Genomic DNA, 26,181 nt, shown 5'->3' on the forward strand with positions numbered 1-26,181 from the left:
GATAGGATTATTTTCCGGTGCATGTGCAGGTGAGACCCGGACCACTTGTCCAACAGATCCCACTGAAACACCCTGGCATGGAACCTGCCAAACTGAATGGCCTTGTAGGCCACCACCATCTTCCCCAGCAACCGAGTGCATTGATGAATCAACACTCTTGCCGGTTTCAGAATCTATTTGACCATCTTCTGGATTTCCAGAGCCTTTTCCACTGGAAGAAAGACTCTCTGTAATTCTGTGTCCAGAATCATACCCAAGAATGACAGCCGTGTTGTCGGAACCAACTATGATTTTGGCAAGTTTAGGAGCCAACCATGTCGTTGCAGGATTGCCAGAGAGAGCGTAAGGTTCTTCATTAATTGTTCCTTGGATATCGCCTTTATCAGGAGATCGTCCAAGTACGGGATAATTGTGATTCCTCGCTTGCGCAGGAGAACCATCATTTCCGCCATTACTTTGGTGAAAATTCTCGGAGCCGTGGACAGACCAAACGGCAACGTCTGAAATTGGTAATGACAATCCTGAACAACAAACCTCAGGTAAGCCTGATGAGGAGGATATATGGGGACGTGTAATTAGGCATCCTTTATGTCGACCGACACCATAAAATCCCCCTCCTCCAGACTGGAGAACACTGCTCGGAGAAATTCCATGTTGAATTTGAATTTTTTAGATAGAAATTGAGGGATTTTAGGTTCAGAATTGGTCTGACCACGAACAGGCTCAAATAAAAGCCTTCTCCCTGCTGTGATGGGGGTACCGTGACAATGACTTGATTTTGACACAGCTTTTGCATCGCAGCGCATACTACCTCCCTTTCCGGAAGAGAAGCTGGCATGGCCGATTTGAAAAATCGGTGAGGGGGCACGTCTTGAAACTCCAATTTGTACCCTTGGGCTACTATTTCTAATACCCAAGTATCCAGGGCCGAGCGAACCCAGACCTGACTGAAGAGTTGGAGACGTGCCCCCACCTTTGCGGACTACCGCACAGGAGCCCCAGTGTCATGAGGTAGATTTGGCAGAAGCCGGGGAGGACTTCTGCTCTTGGGAACCTGCCACAGCCGGTGACCTTTTTCCCCTTCCTCTCGCAGCAAGGAAGGAGGACCCTCGTCCTTTTTTGTATTTATTGGGCCAAAAGGACTGCATCTGATAGTGGGGTGTTTTCTTTTGTGGTGCAGGGACATAAGGCAGAAATGATGACTTACCCGCGGTAGCCGTAGATACCAGGTCAGCAAGGCCGTCACCAAACAATACACCACCTTTATACGGCAGAGACTCCATAGCCTTCTTAGAGTCAGCATCAGCATTCCATTGATGAATCCACAATGCCCTCCTAGCCGAGACTGCCATGGCATTGGCCCTTGATCCCAAAAGGCCAATATCCCTCGCAGCTTCCTTTAGGTAGGCTGCAGCGTCCCTGATATAACCCAGTGTCAAAATAATGCTATCCCTATCCAGGGAATCTATATCAGATGACAAGTTATCTGCCCACTTTTCAGTAGCGCTACTCACCCATGCCGATGCAACGGCAGGTCTGAGTAGCGTACCCGTAGTGACATAAATGGATTTCAATGTATTTTCCTGCTTACGATCCGCAGGATCCTTCAGGGCTGCCATGTCAGGAGACAGAAGCGCCACCTTTTTGGACAGATGCGATAGAGCATTGTCCACATTGGGGGTTGACTCCCACCTTTCCCTATCCCCAGAGGGGAATGGATATGCCACTGCAATTCTCTTGGGAATTTGTAACTTTTTGTCAGGATTTTCCCAAGCCTTTTCAAAGGAGTTCATGAGAGAGATCGAGCGTTACCTCAGGTTTCTTTCCTTTAAACATACAGACCCTTGTGTCAGGGACAGCAGGGTCTTCCGTGATATGTAAAACGTCTTTTATCACCACAATCATGTACTGAATGCTCTTAGCCAATTTAGGATTCAATCTGGCATCACTATAGTCGACACTGGATTCAGAGTCCGTGTCGCTATCTGTATCCGCTATCTGGGTAAATGAACGCTTCTGTGACCCCGAGGAGGTCTGTACTTGTGATAATGCATCCTCCATGGATTTTCTCCATGCCTGGTTCTGAGACTCTGATTTATCTAATCTCTTATTCAATAGAGCCACTATTGCATTCAAACCACTCAACACATTTACCCAATCAGCAGTCGGCGGTGCCGACAGGGTCACTCCCACATTCTTTTCTGTCCCCACTCCAGCCTCCTCCTGGGAAGAGCACTCAGCCTCAGACATGTCGACACACGCGTACCGACACCCACCACCACACTGGTGTTATAGGGGACAGACCCACAGCAAAGCCTGTTAGAGAAACACAGAGGGAGTTTTGCCAGCTCACAACCCAGCGCCTATCCCGGTACTGAAACGTTTAAAATAATGCCTCAGACCTGTTAGCGCTATTATGACTTTTGGCTCTGCAAGGGGGGTGACGGCGCGGCTCCGGGAACGAGCATCTAGGCGTACCTAGCGATCAGACCCTCTAGAGCTAATGGTGTCCAGTAGCCTAAGAAGCAGAGCCTTGAAACTCACAGAAGTAGGTCTGCTTCTCTCCCCTCAGTCCCACGAAGCAGGGAGCCTGTTGCCAGCAGGTTTTCCTGAAAATAAAAAACCTAACATAAAGTGTTTTTCTGAGAAACTCTGGAGAGCTCCTCAGTGTGCATCCAGTCTCACTGGGCACATAATCTAACTGAGTCTGGAGGAGGAGCATAGAGGGAGGAGCCAGTTCACACCCATTCAAAGTCTTAAAGTGCCCATGTCTCCTGCGGATCCCGTCTATACCCCATGGTTCTTGAAGCGTCCCCAGCATCCTCTAGGACGTATGAGAAATGTAATTTACAAAAGTTAAGTGCATTATCCCATACATATATACTTGCTCACATAAATAAATACATATACACTGCATATAGAGACTGTCTATCATTCACTACTGCTTGCTACTTTGATATAAATAATTCTTGTTTGTATTTTGTATAGGAAAGTCATGATGGAAGACCCACGTCATTCCCAGCCAGAAGTTATTCATCTGCAAGCTCCCAGCAGTTTGGCTCTCCTTTGTCTCCGAGACTTTTCGAGCCTGCCCCTGGTTACTTTGGCAAATCAGTGGCAGCACCCGTGAAGAGAATAACGCCATGGGAAGCAGCAGCCAAATCTCCTATGGGTTTTGTGGATGATATGTTCATGCCACAAACTATACATGAGTCTGTATCTGCCAATGTAGTGTCTGCTGCACGTAGAAAGACTCTGCCAGAACCTCCAGCAGCCTGGAAGTCCACCTTCAATGTGCTTCCCACTACTAGATCTTATGCCTATAGAGGCTTATACGAGAGTAAGCCTAGTGGTATTTCAACAGTACCAAAAAATGTAGTGTCTGCACCATCTATGCAATGTGGTTATCAGCTCCGGTATCCGTACTCCAGCTTACACTCTATACCAAATGCTGGTTCTCTTCCTTTGGATACCAGGTCAGAATATTGCATGTCCACAGGGCGTAATCCAAACTTTAATCCTTACCCTAGGGCCTGGAGGAGCTGAGTATCATGTCTAGCTGTGTTGTCATTATAATGGCTCATGATTTAAAATGATATTCCTAGTTTATGGCTCCATGTGGCCTTATAGTGAATTGGGAAGAACCAAACAGCTGGGATTTAAACCTGCAGAACTATGCTCTGTGTTCTTCAAAATTTTCATAAAAATGTCTACACGGTATTTTCAAACATTCAACTCTTTTATTTAGAATTTCACATAATGAGGGATATTCAGTTATTTGAAAAGTCGGTTGGGTGTCAGTTTTTTCCTGTCTATTAGATAGGAAAAACCAGACACCCAACTGACTTTTCAAACAATTGAATACCGCCCTATGTGTAAAATATTGTAAATCCTACAAGATGTGCCTATTGTAGCTATCAGTGATTCACACTATTGAAGCCATCTGTTTAATATTTAATTGACTTTAATGGTATGGATTACTGAGCACAAGTAGCATCACTGTCATCACTGTATAACACCTCTAATGTACTATTCAATGTTTAGCAGCTGTTAGTACGGTAATTGCAGAGACAATACTTCTACCTGCAGAACAAGGACTGTAACCTCCTCACACATCACTTTTGCCAGCTGCTTGAACACCTACAGTAACTGTTGCACCTTTGTCACTAGCAGTTATCACGTAGGACTTGAGTTAGTGCTCTATGATCTATGATGTAGGATTCCAGTTTCTAAGATATTGACCAAGAGCAAACTATAATTGATGGACTGCTCTTTATGTTTGGATTCAGTCTTACATATCCCATTCCATTATAGCTTTTAAGAAGGTAAATGTTTACACTGTATCACTTTTTATAGGCACGTACCCCTAGACCAGACTGTTAAAAGCAGATACACTTGACAGAGGATGGGACACATGGGCAAGAACCCAAATATTTGAAAGGAAGATACATTGAATGTGTTTGAATAACTAGAAGAGTAACTACGCTGTTCTAGAGAGATACCTGCGTAGTGTTTTTGAGAATGAGAATGGAATTAGGAATTATAACAGTATGTGAATCCTACATGTAAAAATGGTGGAAGTGAAAAATAGTATTTTGTATGAAAAATTAATGAAGAAGATACTAAACAGGTACAGGGCATGCAATGCACTTCTAATAATCTGATATTACAAGAATGTATATATTGATGCCAGGAGGTAAGTGTTTATCATAAGTTTAGCTTGGAAAGTACTTATATATTTCCCATGATGCACCGCCTACTACGCGGTGCTCTTTTTTATTTAGATTTTGTATGTATTATGTATTATGCTAAAGATTTGTTGAAGGTGAAATGTGCATGTTGTTAGACAGTGAATTTGGTGGTAAATGGACCAGCAAGTGTTATAGTATAGTAAGGCTGACTATTACAGCTACCAACATGACAGTGAGATGAGATTACAGTCAAATGTCATTGTGCGCTCAACTGTACATTCAGTTACTGATTCATAGAACAGCTGGTTGGCAGAACACTTTCCTATTGCGTCATATATGTAAGTTGCATCTTTCTCTCATTTAGGGGTCAATCCTATTAGGTGCGAATCTGCAAGTGCGAGTGCATTTCATGAAACACGCAGACTTTGCACGCATGCGCGCTCCTGAGATTTCTCCAATCCAATTAAAAATGCCTATTTGCAATACCCGCAGTGGGAGTTTGTAAATTGTCAACCATATGTGATGTGGGAGAAGTGCTTGAAAAAGTGGGAGACCTTCCTGGACCCCAGAAAAGTGACAATTCCGTTAGTAGAAAGTTATAGCAGGCTGTTAGGGAGCAAAAGAAAACTACTGGATGAGTTTGAAAGGTATCACATGGCTGATTTGTGGGGGTTTTTAAATGTAAAAAGAATGTAAAAGCTTACAAATTTCTTTTAATTACAAAGAATTAAACAATAAATGAAAAAGAAAAATAGAAAAAAAAGGTGGTATAAATCACAGCCATTTTAAAGTATAAAATAAAAAATGTAAAAAAATGGTCCAAAGCAATTATTTATGGCTAAAATTAATGCTTCCATTAAATTTGGGGTGCATGATCTCACAAAAAAGTTGATTTTTAGGTAATTTAAGGGCCATTTATTTCTTTTAACCACAAAAATGACATGTAATTACTGGCCCAATTAAGCTAATTAAAAACATCCAAATTAGTAATTAGGGGGCTGTGTCCAAAGGGTTCTAAAGCAGCATGTTTACCTTAAAATAAAGATTTCCCTATCATTTCGAACCTCTAAGGCAGGCATTCCCAACCACGGTCCTCAAGGCACACCAACAGTGCATGTTTTAGTGATATCCAGGCTTCAGCACAGGTGACTTAATTAGTAGCTCAGTTATTTTGATTCATCCATCTGTGCTGCAGCCTGGATATCACTAAAACCTGCACTGTTGGTGTGCCTTGAGGACCGTGGTTGGGAATGCCTGCTCTAAGGGGTAGCGAACGGAATAATGTGAGTTTACGGATTGCTTAAATACGAATTTGTAATTGGATTGCAAAATTATTTGCATCGAGAATTTTCTGTAAAAACGGCAACTCGCAGCTCGCACAAGGCAATTCGCACCTATCAGAATCATTATGACATCTTGGTGTATGTTGTCTTATATGAACTATAACATATCTTTTATCATTGTAGAGCAGAGTCAGACACCTCAGAATTGGAAGCATGCTTGCCTATTCTTCCAGAAGTTGTAGGTAGTCCCCGCACCCCCAGAAGGTCTTTGTAAAGTGGGCAGAATTGGGAGATAATTACAGGAAGTGTGGCGCCATATAGAGGGGGCGGTGCTAAATTACACAAATCAAATCATTTTATCCCCGCAACCTCCCCACAGACCAGTGAATTGCTGCATTCTCCTGTGCTGGGGGCAAGACCTAATGATTTAACAACATGTCTTCGCCCCCCGAAGTGGCTAGCAGCATCTCCTTTCCCCTGACTTCTCCCGGAGAGGAGACAGAGAAAGTCGGCAAGTATGATGTATGTATGTCTTGTACAGCAGCTGACCAACACAATCAAAAAAGTTTAAGCAGAAATGGATTGACGTCATTGGAAGCTGTATTCTTAAAACTTTAGACCCTTACCCCCACCTTTGCCTTTTTCATATGGTAGCGACACATAGAAAATGTTCATCCACCTCAGTTACATTTAAATCAAAGTAATATTCACAAGTTAATTGTTGTTCGCTGCAGATGCAAACAAAAGCTTGACAATGGGATATGTGAATAAGAACCATCTGTTAACCCCCGCGGCCTGCTCTGTACCTGTTGCTAAATCGGGGCCTGTGTCTCAGAGATGCTCTGTAATGGAAGCAATTTCATATTTCTGAATGAACACTGATTTCTCTGTAAGCAAACTAAGCTGCAGAAATTAGGCGCAGCAAGGGCGGACAATTCTTACAGCAAAAGCAAAAGGACTGCAGTCGTATAATAGATGGCACATGCTTCAATGGAGACCTAATTGTATTTTAGTGGTTCACTTTACCCTATTCTTTTATCCATACTGGTAATCAGAAATCATAACATAGGATGCACTGTTTGGATGATTGTTACTTACTTTAGTATGCTTTCTGAAATGAAGCCATGGGAAGTAAATGGACTGAAGTCCCGCTGTCGGTTTTTAACATCTGCATGTGAGAGGTTTGGGCACTTTGCTAAACAGTGCTAATTCAGTAACATGGTGGCAAGAAGTCACGTTTCAGCCAATAAGCTACAAAAATGTACTCTAATTGGACACATACTTATAGCCTTGGCTACACAGCTTAATTATAGTGTAGGTAGCAGCAAACTAATTTAACTGAGCGCCTGCCAAGTGCACTATCTGGACTGTATAGCAGCACTTGCTCTGAATGACATTTTTCTGAAATGTTTTTTATTTCTTGCTCTTTCAAAATGGCTTTTGTTTCTCTAAGTGGTTTGAAAATGATGTCTGGTTTGCTGACTGCTTTGTAATGATTACAGGGTCACCTGAACGTTTGACACTGTTTATTTCTTTTAGTACATACTACTGTCTGTATGTGCAGATTGACTTTTGATATGAGTGAAAACTTTACACTTAGCATTGCAAGCACTGGCTTTGTGTGAATTTTCTGCTCATAGGGGGTCATTCTGACCTGATCGCTCGCTGCAGTTCTTCGCAGCGCAGTGATTAGGTCAGAACTGCGCATGCGCCGGCGCCGCTGGGCGGGAGGGGGTGGCACAGCGGTGTTTGGTCGCCTTTTTGTGGGCACGGTCCGGCCAATGCAGGTGTGCCCGGACCGTGCAGGGGGCAGGCTGCAGCGGCTCCATGATGTCACACGCAGCCGCTGCGACCCAGGGCAACGATGAGGAGCTGTGTTAGCCGAGAGTTACTCTTCAAGTACAAAAGCCGCTGTGCGATGCTTTTGTACTTGTGCGGGATGGGGGCGGCCTGACATGCGGGGCGGACTAGCCCTGTGCTGGGCGTCCCCCCGCATGTCAGTGATCGTAGCTGTGCTAAATTTAGCATTACTGCGATCAGGTCAGAATGACCCCCTAAGAGATGAACAAAGTTGCAGCAAATCAAATTTTGCTGTGTGACGTTCCGGTGATATAAACTTCGAGTTCTGGCTTTGCTGTGCCAATCCAGAATGGTCCTTCCACACTAGGTGCATGATTCAATGTTGCACGCAGAATAGTCACATTGCTTGCTTGAAAATGGCTGCAGATTTCTGCCTGCATTCAGAGCCGGCAGAATCTAGGCGACCGCATCTCCCTATACTGTACATCCGCTTGGCGGAGTAACAGTCACCATCACTATTGGCATGCAGATTTGGTGGACTTCTGTGCGACTTTGAATGCCCCTGCAGACCTGCAGTTAGTATGCCTTGTTCAGCCTTCTGAGCAAGTGCATTGTGACAAATGGCAGTTGTGCCTGCTTTGTGTGCGACTCTAAATCAGGCCATGTATTTGTAAGTTCTGCATTTCAATTAATATATTAGGATGACACCATTGTCACATCATTCTGCCTTCGGTCTGGTCTGAATTGTGAGCATTTTGTTTTAATTTCACTTATGACATTTCTCTCCATAGAAATGTGCAAAATTCCATAGCTAAGAACAGAATGAGATGAATATTGTCTTGAATCGTTTGCTCATCTCTAATAGTACTGTATAGAAATGCTTGTTTTACACAGTTGTGTTTTTGTACTATGCTCAGAGCCAGAAATACCTTGCTTGGGTTCTATGGCAACACGCTACAAGAGTTTATAATTAGTGCACATTTAACAGCCATGTCAGCTATGACTTCTTTGTCCTTTCTCTCTACACACAGCAGGCTGTAGTGCTGACACCAGATAGGGACTCTATAGAAATCATATACATGTTGGCTAGACAAGTCTCCATAAGCTACTGTAGGTTTGTATGCACTGATTCTGAACTCAGACTTACAATATGTCAAAGAAGGTAATATGGATTTGCAGATGGATTAAATTGTGTTATTTTATTTTGCAATTTGTGGCATATTAAACTACTTTACTTTGTGTGGACAAACCTTAAATTATGATGGGAAGATGTACTAATCCTTGGAGAGAGATAAAGTGGAGAGAGGTAAGTACCAACCAATCAGCGCATTACTGCCATTTTTCAAACCCAACCGAACGGATTGTCTGGTACTTTATCTTTTTCCGCTTTATCTCTCTACAAGGCTTTAGAACATGTGCCTCTATGCATATTACTTTTTGGTTGCATAGTTATCTTACTGTAGACATGCTGTATATTTTGTGTGCTTATGTTGCATGCAGTAAGTAACAAAGTTATATATTCATTCCACACAATAAAAAAGCCAGCACCACACTGTGTCTATGGGGTGTACTCAATAGCTGTCGGAAGCTGCCGTCTTGTCGGAAAGATGGCAGCTTCCGACAGATTTCGGTCAGAAGGGGTTCCGACCTATTCAATATTTGTTGTTTCTTTCCGACAAATCAGGAATTCCCGACTTGTTGGAAAACACGAGGATCGGTGAAATAGCCGCCGATCCGCATTCTTCTGTTGGAAACATGGACAACTCCGACAGGTTTTGGCCCCGTTTCCGAGAATATCAATCCGACTTAAAAAAAAAAGTTGGATTGAAGTGAGGAGATGGGGGAGCGGTGCGGCGGCCTATGGGGAGCAGTGCGGTGGGCTAGGAGCATCAGGGCATGCATGTCCCTGGCAGGCGCCTTCATCCTCGGCCGGCACTGGGATACACAGCTGAGTGCCGTGATGTGCAGCTCCCTCCAGCAGCTCCCTGTGATCTCACACACAGGGAGCTGCTGGCAGCAGCTGCACGGACGCCAGCCAAATCCGACAGTCGTATTTGACCACACAATTGAATAGGGCTTGTCGGATAAATTCTGACAAATGCATGTCATTATGGATCGTCTCTTATTGAATATACCCCTATGCCTGATTAATGGTTGTAGCCTTACAGTAGATAGCATTGTCCTTAGATTTTACACAGCAATAGCAGTCATTTACCACCTAGCAATCCATTTACCAATCCATCCACAAGTAACTTTGGGGCACATGTATTGAGAAAGATAAAGTGGAGAGAGATAAAGTAATAACCAATCAGCTCTGAACTGCCATGTTACAGGCTGTGTTTGAAAAATGAGTTAGGAGCTGGTTGGCTGTTACTTTATCTCTGTCCTCTTTCTCTCTCTCTGAAACTTAGTTCATAGATCCCTTATTCTCAATCCAAGCTTTAGTACATATACCCCTTTGAATTTTAAGATGGTCACATTTTCTGCTGCTTAGCCTAAGCACTGAACCATAGGTTCAATGGGATCAGTGTACAATTTGTTAAACCATTAGATGATCAAAATGGACAAGATACTGCCATTCTGTGTATGAGATGGGCACATAGATCTCTTCCATTTATACTCTCAGTGCAGTTGGCTACATATCTACCAAAGAATCCCATAATGATCCAGTAATTTGACAGGTCTTCTCTCTATGATCTCCATTGATGGTGCCATCTGTGGTTTACATTGATGGCAGGAAACCATTGACAGTTTCATCATCAACAATCATCAGTGGATGAAGTAAGACATGATGGATCAATCAGGGTAGGGAGCGGTTCTTCGCCGGTCATAGGTGCTGGAGTTAAGCTCTGTGCCCTTTGTGCCAGGGGACAAATAAAAATGACATGGCTATCTGCCATCAATGGCAGAGAACCATTACATCTCTGCCAATGATGGCAAACTATCAATTCTTAACCTTTGATGGTTTATGGCCATAATATCCATTCAAACAGTAGTCATTGATCGGCTACAATATCACAGCATGTTTTATTTGAACTTTTATGTACACACATTGCATAATATCACCTTGCTAAATGCAGGCAAGGGGATTTGAGGGGATACATATGACAGTGGCATCCCGGCAGCGAATCCCCTTGCAGTCTTGCTGCGCTCGCCATGCATTGGGCCTGGTTATATTCCCACTCGGTTGGTGGCGTGGACCCACCAACTGAGTGGGATTACTGAGCATGTGTCGAGAATCTGGGCATTGGTATTTCACCGTCTGTCGGGATTACAGCATAGGTCTCATGAACGCCGGGAACACAACAGCTGGTATATTGACTGCATTCCGATGTGAGAGAGTATTGCTGCTATACAATGTATATCGATTACATTTCTGTAGCACTCAGGGGCGTAACTAGATATTTGTAGGCCCCTTTTTAAAACTTTGTATGGCCCCTATGTATCAACCAATGGTGGTAAATTTATATGACATATGTAATTTATACCGAGAATATAGGTCCCACTTAGCTCTGGGTCCCATAGCAACTGCACCCCCTGCACCTATGGTAGTTACGCCCTTGGTAGCACGCATACCATGGGTAAATGTAGTAGCATGTGAGATGAAGGCATCGACAAGTTTCTGGAAAGTCTCCAGATGTTTTAAATGGAGAATCATTTAAAAGGCAAAATCAGTTTGAGTTTGCCCTAAGGGATTGCCCTTTTAAAGCATTGTGCAGACCTGCCGGGAATTGGATGATACCTGCATCTCACAGGCTACTACATATACTCCCATCTATCACAACAACTTTTCCAGAGGTAGCTGCTTAGAAATGACCCTGTGTGAATGTGTGTAATTTCAGCAAATGTGCGGACAGTCATATTTAAAAAGATGGACTACCCTGCAGTGTAGTGCACATTTACAGTACATGGGACACACAGAAGCAGATTCAGAGCTGAGAACACAGAAGAGGAGCACCTGAACAAACCATGGGGGTCATTCCGAGTTGTTCGCTCGCAAGTGGATTTTAGCAGATTTGCTCATGCTAAGCCGCCGCCTACTGGGAGTGAATCTTAGCATCTTAAAATTGCGAACGATGTATTCGCAATATTGCGATTACACACCTCGTAGCAGTTTCTGAGTAGCTCCAGACTTACTCTGCATCTGCGATCATTTCAGTGCTTGTCGTTCCTGGTTTGACGTCACAAACACACCCAGCGTTCGGCCAGACACTCCTCCGTTTCTCCGGCCACTCCTGCGTTTTTTCCGGAAACGGTAGCGTTTTTTCCCACACGCCCATAAAACGGCCTGTTTCCGCCCAGTAACACCCATTTCCTGTCAATCACATTACGATCGCCAGAACGATGAAAAAGCCGTGAGTAAAATTCCTAAGTGCATAGCAAATTTACTTGGCGCAGTCGCAGTGCGGACATTGCGCATGCGCATTAAGCGGAAAATCGCTGCGATGCAAAGATTTTTACATAGCGAACAACTCGGAATGACCCCCCATGTTGCAATGCAAAGTAAACACTGGCTGCGTTTGAATGTAGCCCACAAATTCTGGGCAGCTTTATTGGTACTATGCAATCTAAATTTGAGTTTGAACATGCCCCTCTCACATCTAAATCTTTCTGAATCTACCAAGGTGCACATTTACTGGCTTTTTTGCTTTCCTCCCAATTCTAAATCAGCCCCACAGGGGAAAAAGGAATCTAATTTTCTGCTTGTGACATGTCTCAATGTATTTGTCTCTATAATACTTAGGGTATCCAATTGCAGCCGATCTATTTTTTGGCGGGTGAAAATGGATGGATATCGCGATTAATGACCGATGGTCATTATCACGGTATCCTATTATAGGGCATTTTCAATGGGGTGTGGTTCATCAAATCGACAGTGTCTAGGTCGACAATGTTTAGGTCGACCACTATAGGTCGACAGTCACTAGGTCGACATGGATGGAAGGTCGACAGGGTTTCTAGGTCGACATGTGCTAGGTCGACAGGTCTAAAGGTCGACATGAGGATTTTTTTTTTGGTGTCGTTTTCTTAGTAGAGTGACCGGGATCCCAAATTAGTGCACGGCGTCCCCTCGCATGGCTCGCTTCGCTCGCCATGCTTCGGGCATGGTGCCTTCACTCCGCTACCACTTCGCTTGGCACACTTTACCGTTCCAATCGTAGTCCACGTGGATCGTTAAGTATGAAAAAATTCCAAAAAAGAAAAAAATGTGAAAAACTCATGTCGACCTTTAGACCTGTCGACCTAGCACATGTCGACCTAGAAACCCTGTCGGCCTTCCATCCATGTCGACCTAGTGACTGTCGACCTATAGTGGTCGACTTAAACCTTGTCGACCTAGACACTGTCGATCTTCAGACCGGATCCCTTTTCAATGTCCGAAATTGGATCCATGATCATGCGATAACACATTGAACAGGACAGTGGTATCACAAGAGGGGTACAGGAGGTGCGGTCCGCACCTGGGTGTCACCCGCTGAGGGGTGACACCAAAGCACCGACTCCCGGCTCTGTGACAGTAGCCGGGTGCTGTTCTGTAACATTACATGCAGCAACCCGACTCCTGTCACCCTGCAGAAGCCAGCACTGCAGGCATGCCAGTCTCTGTGGGCAGCCCGCATCTCCTGCACCCCCAGAGTGCCGAAAATGGGGATCGGGATGCGTAGCCACGCCCCCTCCCATTTACCCATACCCCGTACATGAAGCCACACCCTTTTTGCAGCCGCAGCCATACCGGTGACATACCGGCTGGTTAGTGACGCGCCTGAACTGGGATAAGTCCCTGATCCCAGTCGTTATTGCAGCTCCGGCAGCCGCTTATCATGGATTACGCTTCCGTTGTGGGGGGAGGGGAGGGCACCGCATCAGGGCTAATAGCATAGCCCCCGGCGATACCCCCCTTAGTGTAATCAAATAACTTTTGCATTTAAACAGGACTCAAAATATTACAATTATTTATATGTAAAACAATGGTTTTATGAATATAACTGTGTACAGTGGATTTGCACAATGACAATGTAAATATGTCCCTTGTTCATAATCAGGTTTAAAAATAAATTAATAATGTAATTACCGTCTACATTGAAAATTTGAAGCTGGTCCAATAGAACAGGTGATAGTTCTAGATGTTTTATATTGCACTGCTCAATGCTTTATTATTATACTGGTTTAGCTCATTAAAGTTAATTCACATATTTTCAGTGTTTTTTTTATTGTTTATAGATGCACGTTTTGTATTTTTGTTTTTATTTGTAAACATTACATCATGATCTATGGTCCCTAATAGCCTTGCAATTTATCATTCTAAAGGTGTGTACACACGGTGAGATCCTTGCTATGTCCGATTTTGACTATGCGATTTCCCTTGAACTCCCCCAAAACTCAGATAGCACAGACAGCACAGATTTTGTCTATCTGTGCTTGAGATTTTGTCTATGCACGATTTCGACTAAGTGCCAATTTTGACTATACTTTGCACTAGATAGTACACTAGATAGTCAAGATTGACTTGCCCGCACAGTCTATCTAGCCTTACGATACCGACCCCACGGGAGTGGGCATCGGGATCGAATCTGTATTGCAAGCTCCCTAACACCGTGAGATATGCACTAACTTTTCATTACAGACTTATTTCACCGTGTGTACACATCTTAAGGGCCAGATTCAATTAGGCTTGATTAATTACTATGGGCTTATTGATCTGCCGTGGCTATTCAATAATAACCTGTGATTAGCCTGTATTCTGCAGTTAACACAGATGCCCTGATTGTGGGTGCCGCTAACCTGTTAACCGATAGCTCCAGGAACTTATCCCGGACTCTATGGGATAACTACATTAACAGGTAACATACTGCGCAAGGAAAAGGGGTAACAGGTAACATACTGCGCAAGGAAAAGGGGCTGTAATTGAATAGCCCTGAACAATAAAGCCTGAGGCTTCCAATCTTTCCCCAGCACGGTAAATTTCTGCATGTTGTTGAATCCGTATGTATGTACAGTACATGTATGAAACATTATTAAGTACCTTTCTCCCACGTAACCAGTGTTTGTCATTTTTTGTGATAATAAAAGAATATAGGGATCTATTTACTATTGGTGGCAGTGTCCTTATGCATGGCTACAAATCACAGTGATACATAATTATGAATTCCCGCAATTTACCGTGCCAGAGCTCCTGTAGGTGTGCTAATTAAAATCCCACTCTTCTACAGGAGTTTTCTCCCTGTCACCACTCAGCAGCAGCCTAATGTTGCAGGTGACAGGAGGAAGTGATATGTACAGTATGTGTGCAGCTAATGTCCACAGAAGAGCACAGGTTTGACCTATCAGAGGTTTTGGGAAGCCACTATGGCTTTTCTGGTCTCCATTGCTGGGTAGATCTAACACCACCCTGATATCATATGTTGTTAGTTTGTGGCAAAAAGCTATACTTTTCTTTGCTCAGTAAATTGACTTGGGTCATTATCACAACAGAAGTCTATGGGAACAGGGTTAATGTTATGATAGATTGAAGGAAGCAGATGTGCAGCCTTTCTACGGCGTTTTTCGCTACCAATAAAATGGACAAAATCATCGAATACACTAAACATACATTTGCCTACCTGGTACCACTACCTATATGACCTCTCTTAATTCTAAGGGTGGAATTAAATTGCCAGAATGTCCATAAAGTGCCGTCGGAATGGTCAGAACACCAACACTGCCCCATAGTGCGTAGGAAAATGAGCGATGTTAGGCTACTAGATTGCATGGTGATATACTCAGCTAAACATCATAGCAGCACATTCTGGCAACTGAATCTCCCCTAAGATTGTGAAAAGATCTTACCTAGTAGATCAGTTACCAATATGGCTCAATATAAATTAATTAAAAGCAAACCAATCAAACATATATTTCATAATGGGATAAGGTTACAAATAGTTTCATTTTAATTTGAAACAATCAAAGCAAATGATCTAACTAATATAATATTGCTAATATTTCTGTGAGTACCATTATTAGGGCTACTTCTGAGAAGAACATGAATTAGTTCAGATGCGCATATTTATCGCAATCCGCATTGTTAATGCGGATGTGATACTTTTATTGTAAATTTGCGACATGAAAATTAATATATTATTTTTAATATACCATTTTTCTTTTGCCAGAAGATGGACCCCAATAAGAGCCGTCCTGGCGAAGAGCTGAAAGCTATGTGATTGCATAGCGCTGTCACAATGCTTCTTGGTACAGGTCCTCTGCAGTCACTACGCATGCGGGCCACCAGAAGAATCTGCAACACAGTAGCCCATAGGCTACTATAGGATAAAGCCATTCCGGCAAATCCGAATGCGTAGCAGTGCCTATAGGAAACCTATGGGGGCTGCACTTGCAGATGGAGGTATCTCCGAAATCTGCTGCGATCCCTACATTGCATATCTGGAGGATCCTTAATATTGCAGTTACCAGAAAAAAAATAGTTATTATCTGCAAATGTTACATGATAAATAGGCCCCAGAATGTATAAAGTAAATGTTATATTGTCATGTGCACCAGCTATTCTTCAGTTTACAAATAAATGGAAATAAGTCACCTATAATCAGATATAATAATTTACTTTGCATAATCAAATCAAAATATACACATTGATCTGTAACCTCACAATATGCTGATGAGAGGTAATGTGTAGTACTTACCTACAGTTATGTAACATAGGGGGACATTTACTAAGCAGTGATAAGAGTGGAAAAGTGAGCCAGTGGAGAAGTTGCCCCATCAACCAATCAGCAGCTCTGTATAATTTTATAGTATGCAAATTATAGATATTACTTCAGTGCTGATTGGTTGCCATGGGCAACTTCTCCACTGGCTCACTTCTCCGCTCTTATCACTGCTTAGTAAATGTCCCCCATGGATCATTTCTCCGCTCTTATCACTGCTCAGTAAATGTCTCCCAGAGTATGCTCTTTACCTGTATGCCATTGTACTGTATAAGCTGATCAGTGTGGAGAGTGTACTATACACATCACCCAAACTAAGCTGTAAAGAGAAGAGGACAGTTGGGGACAACTGATCTAATGTAAATCACGGAAGCATTCAGATGTTATGTTAGCTTTGTTTGAATGTATTAAGTGTTTTTTTAACGTTTGAGTGTTTATTTTGACATGCTAATTGTTTCCACGATAAAAAGACAACTTGTAAAACCCTTGTTTGCAAAGATAAACATTGTGATTTAATAAATATTACTTTACAGCACAAACAGAAGATGAATTAATGTTTTGATATGTGGGCTTTTGGATTATTGCTTAATCTCTTTCTGTGTACAGTTTTGGTTTAGATCCCATGAGTCCTGGAGATTATCAGAAGACAAGGTCAAATAGCAGGATATGTTGTCAAAAGTGTAACAGAAGGAAAGTGCCCATATGCTGCCACTGTAAACATGCAGACTTAGAGCAATGGACCGCTCCACAGATCAGTCTATTTTGTCATTGTCTGCATGATGTCATGCCAAATTGTACAGTATTACATCAGGTCTATTCAGGATGGGGTTGGCAGTCTAAATATACAGTAGCGATATGTTATACACGTAGCTGCTTTCTGTAAATTAAAAAAAAGATATCGTAATTGCATTATAAATTGGTTCATTCTCTTAGGGTTGTATTCTCATTGTCCGGTAATCTACTTGTGAACTGTAATACTCCTGCTTCCTTTGTGGTTAGCATTGTAAAAAAAATGAATAAAAGGTAAATTCTACACCATTTCAGACTTATTCTGAGTCAGACGCTTCTGCTGCCGCAATTCTATACAGCTGCGGCATTGTACTCACTTTCATATGCTAATGCAAAAATGTGCCAAAGTGGCAAAACAGTGTGTCTGCAAGTGCAAGCCTATCTCACCCTCTGTTCCAGCATTCGCAGATACGACAGTATCCATTTGCTAGGAGCAAGATCTGTCAGACACATGCTTCCCTTCCCTGTACGCATGACTCAGAATTACACAGAGCGGCTCTTTGCATAATGATACTTACCTTTCAGTCTCCGCCTAGAAACGCCTGCTGCACGTTAGCCTCTGTTTGCACGAGAATCAACACACATGCACCTGCTTTTACAACTTCAGACACACTGTGTGGCGCATCCACACAACATGGTTTTGCAATTCATACTCGTGCTAAAGGGTCCAAATCAGGAGTTTGCACAGATGCGTCTGACTCAGAGTAAGCTCCCGCCGCCCATTTCTTTACAATAAAGGCATTGTGCAAGTATAATAATGAAACATATTACAGATTACTTCTATGCAACAATTTTAGAATATCTACTAATATAATAATAATAGTAATAATATTATTATTATTATTATTATTATTATTATTATTGTTGTAATACAAACAAAAAGACACAAATAAAGTGTGCTTTATACCACTGTCTGGCATTACCAGCAGGCAGAGCTACCATCATAAATTGTAGGGCCTGGGGCTGACAAAATAGGCAGCCCCCCCAAATAAATAAATAAAATAAATATATATATACATTTATTCTAAAAAAAAATCCTATGAGCATACGGATCAATACCATATTATGCCCCTTGCTTACACTGCAATCGGAAAGTATTCACAGCGCTTCACTTTTTCGACATTTTGTTATGTTACAGCCTTATTCCAAAATGGAATAAATAAATTTTTTGCATCAAAATTCTACGCACAATACCCCATAATGACAACATGAAAAAGTTGTATTTGTGATTTTTACAAATGTATTAAAAATAAAAAACTAAGAAATCACATGTACATAAGTATTCACAGCTCACCTATCTTTGGGCAGTTTCGCCAATTCCTCTTTGCAGCACCTCTCAATCTCCATCATGTTGGATGGGAAGCATCAGTGCACAGCCACTTTCAGATCTCTCCAGAGATGTTCAATCGGATTCAAGTCTGGGCTCTGGCTGGGCTACTGAAGGAAATTTACAGAGTTGTCCTGAAGCCACTCCTTTGATATCTTGGCTGTGTGCTTAGGGTCGTTGTCATGCTGAAAGATGAACCATTGCCCCAGTCTGAGGTCAAGAGCGCTCTGGAGCAGGTTTTCATCCAGGATGTCTCTGTACATTGCTGCATTAATCTTTCCCAGTTCCTGCTGCTGAAAAACATCCTCACAGCATGATGCTGCCACCACCATGCTTCACTGTAGGGATGGTATTGGCCTGGTGATGAGCGGTGCCTGGTTTCCTCCAAACATGAGCCTGGCATTCATGCCAAAGAGTTCAATCTTTGTCTCATCAGAACAGAGAATTTTGTTTCTCAAGGTACTGTATGAGAGTCCTTCAGGTGCATTTTGGCAAACTCCAGGCGAGCTGCCATGTGCTTTTTCTAAGGAGTGGCTTCTGTCTGGCCTCTACACCATACAGGTCTGATTGGTGGATTGCTGCAGAGATGGTTGTCTTTCTGGAAGGTCTCCTCTCTCCACAGAGGAATGCTGTAGCTCTGACACAGTCACCATCGGGTTCTCGGTCACCTCCCTGACTAGAGCCCTTCTCCCCTGATCGCTCAGTTTAGACGTACAGGCAGCTCTAGGAAGAGCTGTGGTGGTTCCGAACTTCTTCCATTTACGGATGATGGAGGTCACTGTGCTCAGTGAGACCTTCAAAGCAGCAGTTATTTTTCTGTACCCTTCCCCAGATTTGTGCCTCGAGACAATCCTATCTCACAGGTCTACAGACAATTCCTTTGACTTCATGCTTAGTTTGTGCTCAGACATGCACTGTCAAGTGTGGGACCTTGTACAGACAAGTGTGTGCCTTTCCAAATCATGTCCAGTCAACTGAATTTACCACAGGTGGACTCCAATTAAGCTGTAGGAACATCTCAAGGATGATCAGTGGAAACAGGATGCACCTGAGCTCAATTTTGAGCTTCATGACAAAGGCTGTGAATACTTACGTACATGTGATTTCTTAGTTTTTTATTTGTAATACATTTGCAAGTTGTCATTATGGGTATTGTATGTAGAATTATGATGGAAAAATTAATTTATTCCACTTTGGAATAAGGCTGTAACATAACAAAATGTGGAAAAAGTGAAGCGCTGTGAATACTTTCCAGATGCACTGTAAGTCCCCACAGTAATGCCCCTGACACCATATTATGCCCTCACAGTAATACCCCAACAACATATTATGCCCAAACATTAATGCCGTTGTCAATATATTATGCCCACACAGTAATTATGCCAGTTCCTGCTCATTGTCAGGGGTTCAGCTCTTTGTCAGGGTTTCTGCTTGTTATCAGGGGATTCCACTCCCCCCCCCCCCCCCAGCCACAGCTGCCACTGCGGGTCTGCCATCCCGGCGGGGACCGCTGTTCGCGCCTGCCTGCTTCAAACTATTGAAAATGTCTCTCACATAATGTCCGCTGCCTCAGCGGAGACAGTTATTAAAGATTCTAGAGCCTCCTCTAGTGTCTGTAATAACTGTCTCCTCTGAGGCGGTGACCATTTTAATAGGGACATTTTTAATAGAGGGCGGACAGGGACGGATGTTGGAGGCAGCCAGGCGGTGGCATGAGCGGCCCGGGCCCTCCCCTTTCTGTCAGAGAGGCCGGCCTGGGACAGCTATGCCCCCAGTACCCCCCTGATGGCGGCCCTGCCAGCAGGTTATATAAGTATACGGATTCAGTAGGAAATGCCGGCTCCTGGTATCTTGTTTGGAATACCAACATGGGTGAGCTGTGGCTGTTTTCCCATCTCCTCTACCCCCTAACCCTCACTTGCCGCAACCTAACCCTACCTTCCCCCTTTAGTGCCTAACCCTAACCTCCCCTACACGGTGCCTAAACCTAACCTCAACGCAGCATAACCCTAACCTTCCCCTCCCACAGCCTAACCCTAACCGCCGCGAGGAAGCGCATAAACTAACACCCTTCCCCCCGGCCCTAAACCTAACCATGTCGGTATACTTAGTAAGGTCGAAATTCCAACATCGGTCTCTTGAACATTTCGGAATTCCGATGCCAGCATTGTGTCAGGATTCCGGCATCAGTATTGTGATAGCCAGGATCCCAACTGTCGGTATCTTAACAGCATCCCAAGTATACAGGTTGATATTTGTTAAGCAATTTTGTTGCACTTTAATACTACTTGCCAATGAAACCACTTTGCTAAAATTAGCTAAAATTAGCCCTATTACTGTACAATCAGTCAATAACGATGAAAAAGAAAACCAGGTTTATGCAAGGTGCACATGTTTTGTCGACATCGACAGTCATTATACAGGCACTATGATGTCGACAGGTACAACATGACAGAAAAAACATTGACATGTTTAGAATGTGTACAACCACAAAGTAAATTTGCAAAATGTTGACACTGACAAAATGTCAACATGTTCAAAATGTTGGAAGCCAACCTGTCAACAGGTACATAATGTCAACACCCAAATTTCAGCCTAACCCTAACCTAAAATATCTATTGTCAACATTTTGAATGGATGGACATTTCATATTACAAGTCGGCATTATGACTTGAAACATGCTGGTGTCAACCTTATGTCTCTCAACACTGTGATTATCGGGAGGTCACAATGCCGACGCCAGAATCCCAACATGCAGCGAAATACTGCCGTCGGAATCACGGCATCACAAGCTTTTCTCCCTCCATGGGTGTCGATGACACCCATAGAGGGACAATAAATCCTGTGGCGAGTGCAGCAAGCCACCGTGCCCGCAAGGGGCCTTCTAGTGCTCACCCCGCTGCCGGCATACTGGTGGCCGGGATCCGGCTGTAGGGATCATGACAGTCTGGATCCCGGAAAGGTAATACATATGTATTTTGTGATTATCTATAAGGTGACAGGTTTCAGTGTAAGACACTCTTTGAAAATAATCTAAGAAAAAGAAGAAGCAGAAGAAAAAGAAGACGAAAAAGAATTCCTTTAATCTGTGTACCATTTTAGCCTCTGCATTTGGGATTGGAATTTTGCTCTTTTTCTCAAGATTCAGACGACTTTCCACTCAAAGTCAACAGATGTAAGGGAAGGCAATTTTGAGGCTTAGCATTAAAATAAATGACAAATTTACGCAATCTGTTGGAGGCAAGAATGGACTGCTAGTGTCGGGCGTCTCTTTTTCCAAAAATGTGTCTTATGCTGTGTACACACTGGCCGATATATCGTGGTTGCGTCAGCGGGTGTGTACCCCCAATATGTCTGTGAACTGGTGGTAACCCCAGAGATGGGGCTGCAGCGCCGACCAAAATTCAAATAGGGGAGCCACACCAATTGTCAGTGAGTTCCGGCTGGAGATGTTTGGCAGCAGTTGGGGTGGCAGTTGGTGTGATTCCCCAATTTGAAGTTTGGACTGCACTGCAGCGCCACCTCTGGAGTTGGAACTGGTTCATAGACATATCGCATTGGCTTTCAGATATATCATCACATCATGCTGTGTGTACGGTTGGACTGATCCTAGTTTTGTGCTGTGACCAAGATGCAAAACAGACATCTGGCGCTAGCAGAGTCTAATGGAACCTGGTGCACAGAGATGGGCTCAACACGCATAAACCCGATCAGAAGCACCAGGTTCTAGAACTCGACGATTAGTAAATAAACCCCTATATTATATTTCTATACACAGAGATCAACCGATAACTAAATGCATTCCTGTTCCACAATCTGAGCATGACGCCCCTTAGCTCATCACATCAACTTTATTACCAATATTTTATTTACCGGTAGTTATGTGAACTATGTTAATTGTCAATGAATGTAAATTCTGTATGAAATAGTTAAAAACAAAGAAGGTTCTGCTTATTGGCTTCATATAATATACTATTAAGTGTAATGTACGAAAAGCAATAAAGCCTGTGAATGTAGTACTACTGTATTTTACCTTCTGCAATCAAAATAAAACTGCTGTCAAGTGATGTGAGATTGTGGCAGCGGTGTTCCCGGCACTGAGGTAGAACAATACTCGGGCTTGTTGCTCTGTAAGTGTTCTTTTTCTGCTTCCTGAAAAACATTGGGAACTGTGTGAACCATTTCACCCTTGGAGGTAACCTTGTAGAAAGACAAGAAAAAACTGAAATATACATCTAAAGTTCTAAAAGAGAATTTAACTTACCACATGTACATGTTATGGTGATTGTGAATATAATAATATAATGTATCATTGCATTACATTTAGATATTATTTAGACAATAATGATCATATCTCAATTCAGTTCACAGATCCAGCATATCTGTTTTTTTTCTAAATAACTTCAACAAAACCACCCATGGCGTTCAAAAAATAAGAATCTGGAGTTCATTATTTTTCTAGGAAGTTCAAAAGTGTAGCAGACAGGACAGAAATACCATGAGAGGGAAGAACAAGCAACTCTAGCAAGGTTGATAATCCCTTCTCATTACAACTGGAAAAGGCAGAATTAATGTCATATCCTTTAATGGTTAAGTTTACAAGGGTGTAGCTACCATAGGTGCAAAGAGTGCAGCTGCTATGGGGCCCAGAGCTAAGAGGGGCCCACCTTTCCTGTCACAATTACATGTGTTATATACAAAGGCATAGCTACCATAGGTGCAAGGAGTGCAGCTGCTATGGGGCCCTGAGCTGAGAGAGCCCACCATCCCTGTCACAGTTACATGTATTATATACATTTTTCACCATTGGGTGATACATAGGTGCCCTTACTAACTGTTGCCTTGGTTTCAGCAATATAACTTGGTATACCTTGGACCTGCTCATTGTAATGTGGTATAAAATTAACTGGAGGGCATTATAATGTTACATAATATGAACTGGGGCACTGTAATGTGGCACAATATAAAGTGGATGCACTTTAGTGGCATAATATGAACAGGGGGCACAGTATGTTATAATGTGAATTGGTGGTATTTTGTTGCATAATGTGTACTGGCAGTCCTACAAAGTGACATAACGTGAACTACTACGGAAAATTAACTAGGGCACTATTATGGGCATAGGCGTTTCTATAATGGGTGCAGTGTGTGCAGTGCACACGGGCCCCTGGCTCCAGGGGGGCCCACACCGTACACACTGCACCCATAGAGTATACTTAACCCTCCAGAGTCCCGTGATGGCGGCCCTGCACTGAGAAAAGAAATCACTTGAAAAATGGCCACCGCGGCCTTATCTGAGTGATTTGCGCATGCACACTGGAAATGTCCCTGGGAACAAGGTCCCAGAGACCTGTGTATGCACAGTAGCCATTATGCCAGAGTCTACTGCTACCAGAGAGAAGGGGGCCTGCGACTGAGGCTGAGCGCGGGTCCCCTCCTCTCTTAAAATGCCCCTGATTATGGGGCCTGAACAATTACTGTGGAGAGGTGTCTTTATAGAAGCATTGGGACCAGGGCCCCCTCAATATTTTGCTATAGGCCCCACAAAGATCTGACTATGCTCCTGGTTAATTAGGTATGTTATTTACTTACAACCTTTTAGAACACTGCTACGTCACTTGGTACCATCAGGAAAATACCCATTTAATTGGATGAGTTTCCGTAGAGTATGCACACATGAGAGAAAGCTTTTTACACTTTTTGGGGATGCTCACATTGGGGCTGATTCTAAGATAGGAACAAAGCAAAAAAACAAAAACAAAAACATCATTTTGTATCTTTAACAAACCATATTGCAGTACAAGAGGTACAAATACATGCATTTATTTTTTACATGTAGGGTAAATACTGGCTGCATGCACACCACAAATACTGGACAGCTTTATTTGTACACTGCAATTTATATTTGAGCTTGGAGACCCCTCTCAAATCTAAATCTTTCTGCATATTTTAAGTGTGCCCCACTCGGCACAACAGAGGGTGTGTTAACTGAATAGAGGGCGGTTTGGGGGCATAGAGACGCAATTGCATCATCTCTGCCATGCCCCCCTCTATACAAGTTTTTCCCAGTCACCCAGAGTCAAGTTGAAGTTTGGTGCCCCCCCTTTTAAAAGGATGGGAAAACTGTGTGTGTATGTTTGTATATATATATATATATATATATATATTTATATATATATATTAGAGATGAGCGGGTTCGGTTCCCCCCCGAACTTCACTACGCAAGCCCAGATCCGAGCCCAGCTCAGGTTTTCCCACCTGACCCGGAAACCAGAACGAGGCAAAACGTCGTCATCCCGCTGTCGGATTCTTGCGGGGTTTGGATTCCATATAAGGAGCCGCACGTCGCCGCCAGTTTCACTCCAGTCCCGGAGAGTGTAATGAGAGCATGCGTCTCCATCCTCAGTGTCTGTGCGGGAGGGAAAGTGGGGTGGCGATTCCAGTGCTGTCTTGTGCTGCTCAGTTCAGTGTAGTGTCTTATGCATCAGTCCAGTCACAGTGGTGGTGTCCTCTGCTGCCATATGTCCAGTGCTGCTGTATAAGTCCAGTCCAGTGGAGCTGTGTTGTGCTGCATCAGTCCAGTGGTGGTGTCTTGTGCTGCATCAGTCCAGTCACAATGGTGGTGTCCTCTGCTGCCATATGTCCAGTGCTGCTGTATAAGTCCAGTCCAGTGGTGCTGTGTTGTGCTGCATCAGTCCAGTGGTGGTGTTTTGTGCTGCATCAGTCCAGTCACAGTGGTGGTGTCCTCTGCTGCCATATGTCCAATGCTGCTGTATAAGTCCAGTCCATTACTGAGGCCATAACAACTATGTGGTCTTAGATGTGCATCCGGTATCCGCCATTAGTGCAGGGGACTGCAGTGCCAACCCTAGAGTGGCCAGGTGTTTGTGCTGCACACTTGTGTCGCTTAGCTTAGTCATACAGCTACCTCATTGCACCTCTTTTACTTCTTTGCATGATGTGCTGTTTGGGGACTATTTTTTGAAGTGCCATCCTGTCTGCCACTGCAGTGCCACTCCTAGATGGGCCAGGCGTTTGTGCTGCACACTTGTGTCGCTTAGCTTAGTAAAACAGCTACCTCATTGCACCTCTTTTTCTCCTTTGCATGATGTGCTGTTTGGAGACTATTTTTTTTAAGTACCATCCTGTCTGCTACTGCAGTGCCACTACTAGATGGGCCAGGTGTTTGTGCCGCACACTTGTGTCGCTTAGCTTAGTCATACAGCTACCTCATTGCACCTCTTTTACTCCTTTGCATGATGCGCTGTTTGGGGACTAGTTTTTTAAAGTGCCATCTTGTCTGCCACTGCAGTGCCACTCCTAGATGGGCCAGGTGTTTGTGCCGCACACTTGTGTCGCCTAGCTTAGTCATACAGCTACCTCATTGCACCTCTTTTTCTTCTTTGCATGATGTGCTGTTTGGGGACTATTTTTTTAAGTGCCATCCTGTCTGCCACTGCAGTGCCACTCCTAGATGGGCCAGGTGTTTGTGCCGCACAATTGTGTCACTTAGCTTAGTCATACAGCTACCTCATTGCACCTCTTTTACTTCTTTGCATGATGTGCTGTTTGGGCAATAGTTTTTTAAAGTG

At 43.4% G+C, this 26,181-nt stretch overlaps 1 protein-coding gene across 1 annotated transcript in view; it reads left to right on the forward strand.

The window, feature by feature from the left end:
* Positions 1 to 3,775, forward strand: part of SYNPO2 (synaptopodin 2) — a 419,056-nt gene extending 415,281 nt beyond the window's left edge. The window contains exon 5 of the mRNA XM_063920230.1: positions 2,994 to 3,775. Coding sequence (XP_063776300.1) covers positions 2,994 to 3,546 — 553 coding nt within the window. The 3' untranslated portion in view covers positions 3,547 to 3,775. The remainder of the gene's footprint in view (positions 1 to 2,993) is intronic.
* The last annotated feature ends 22,406 nt before the right edge of the window (positions 3,776 to 26,181 follow it).

The sequence above is a fragment of the Pseudophryne corroboree genome, chromosome 1, assembly GCF_028390025.1.
Source record: "Pseudophryne corroboree isolate aPseCor3 chromosome 1, aPseCor3.hap2, whole genome shotgun sequence".
Taxonomy (NCBI): domain Eukaryota; kingdom Metazoa; phylum Chordata; class Amphibia; order Anura; family Myobatrachidae; genus Pseudophryne; species Pseudophryne corroboree.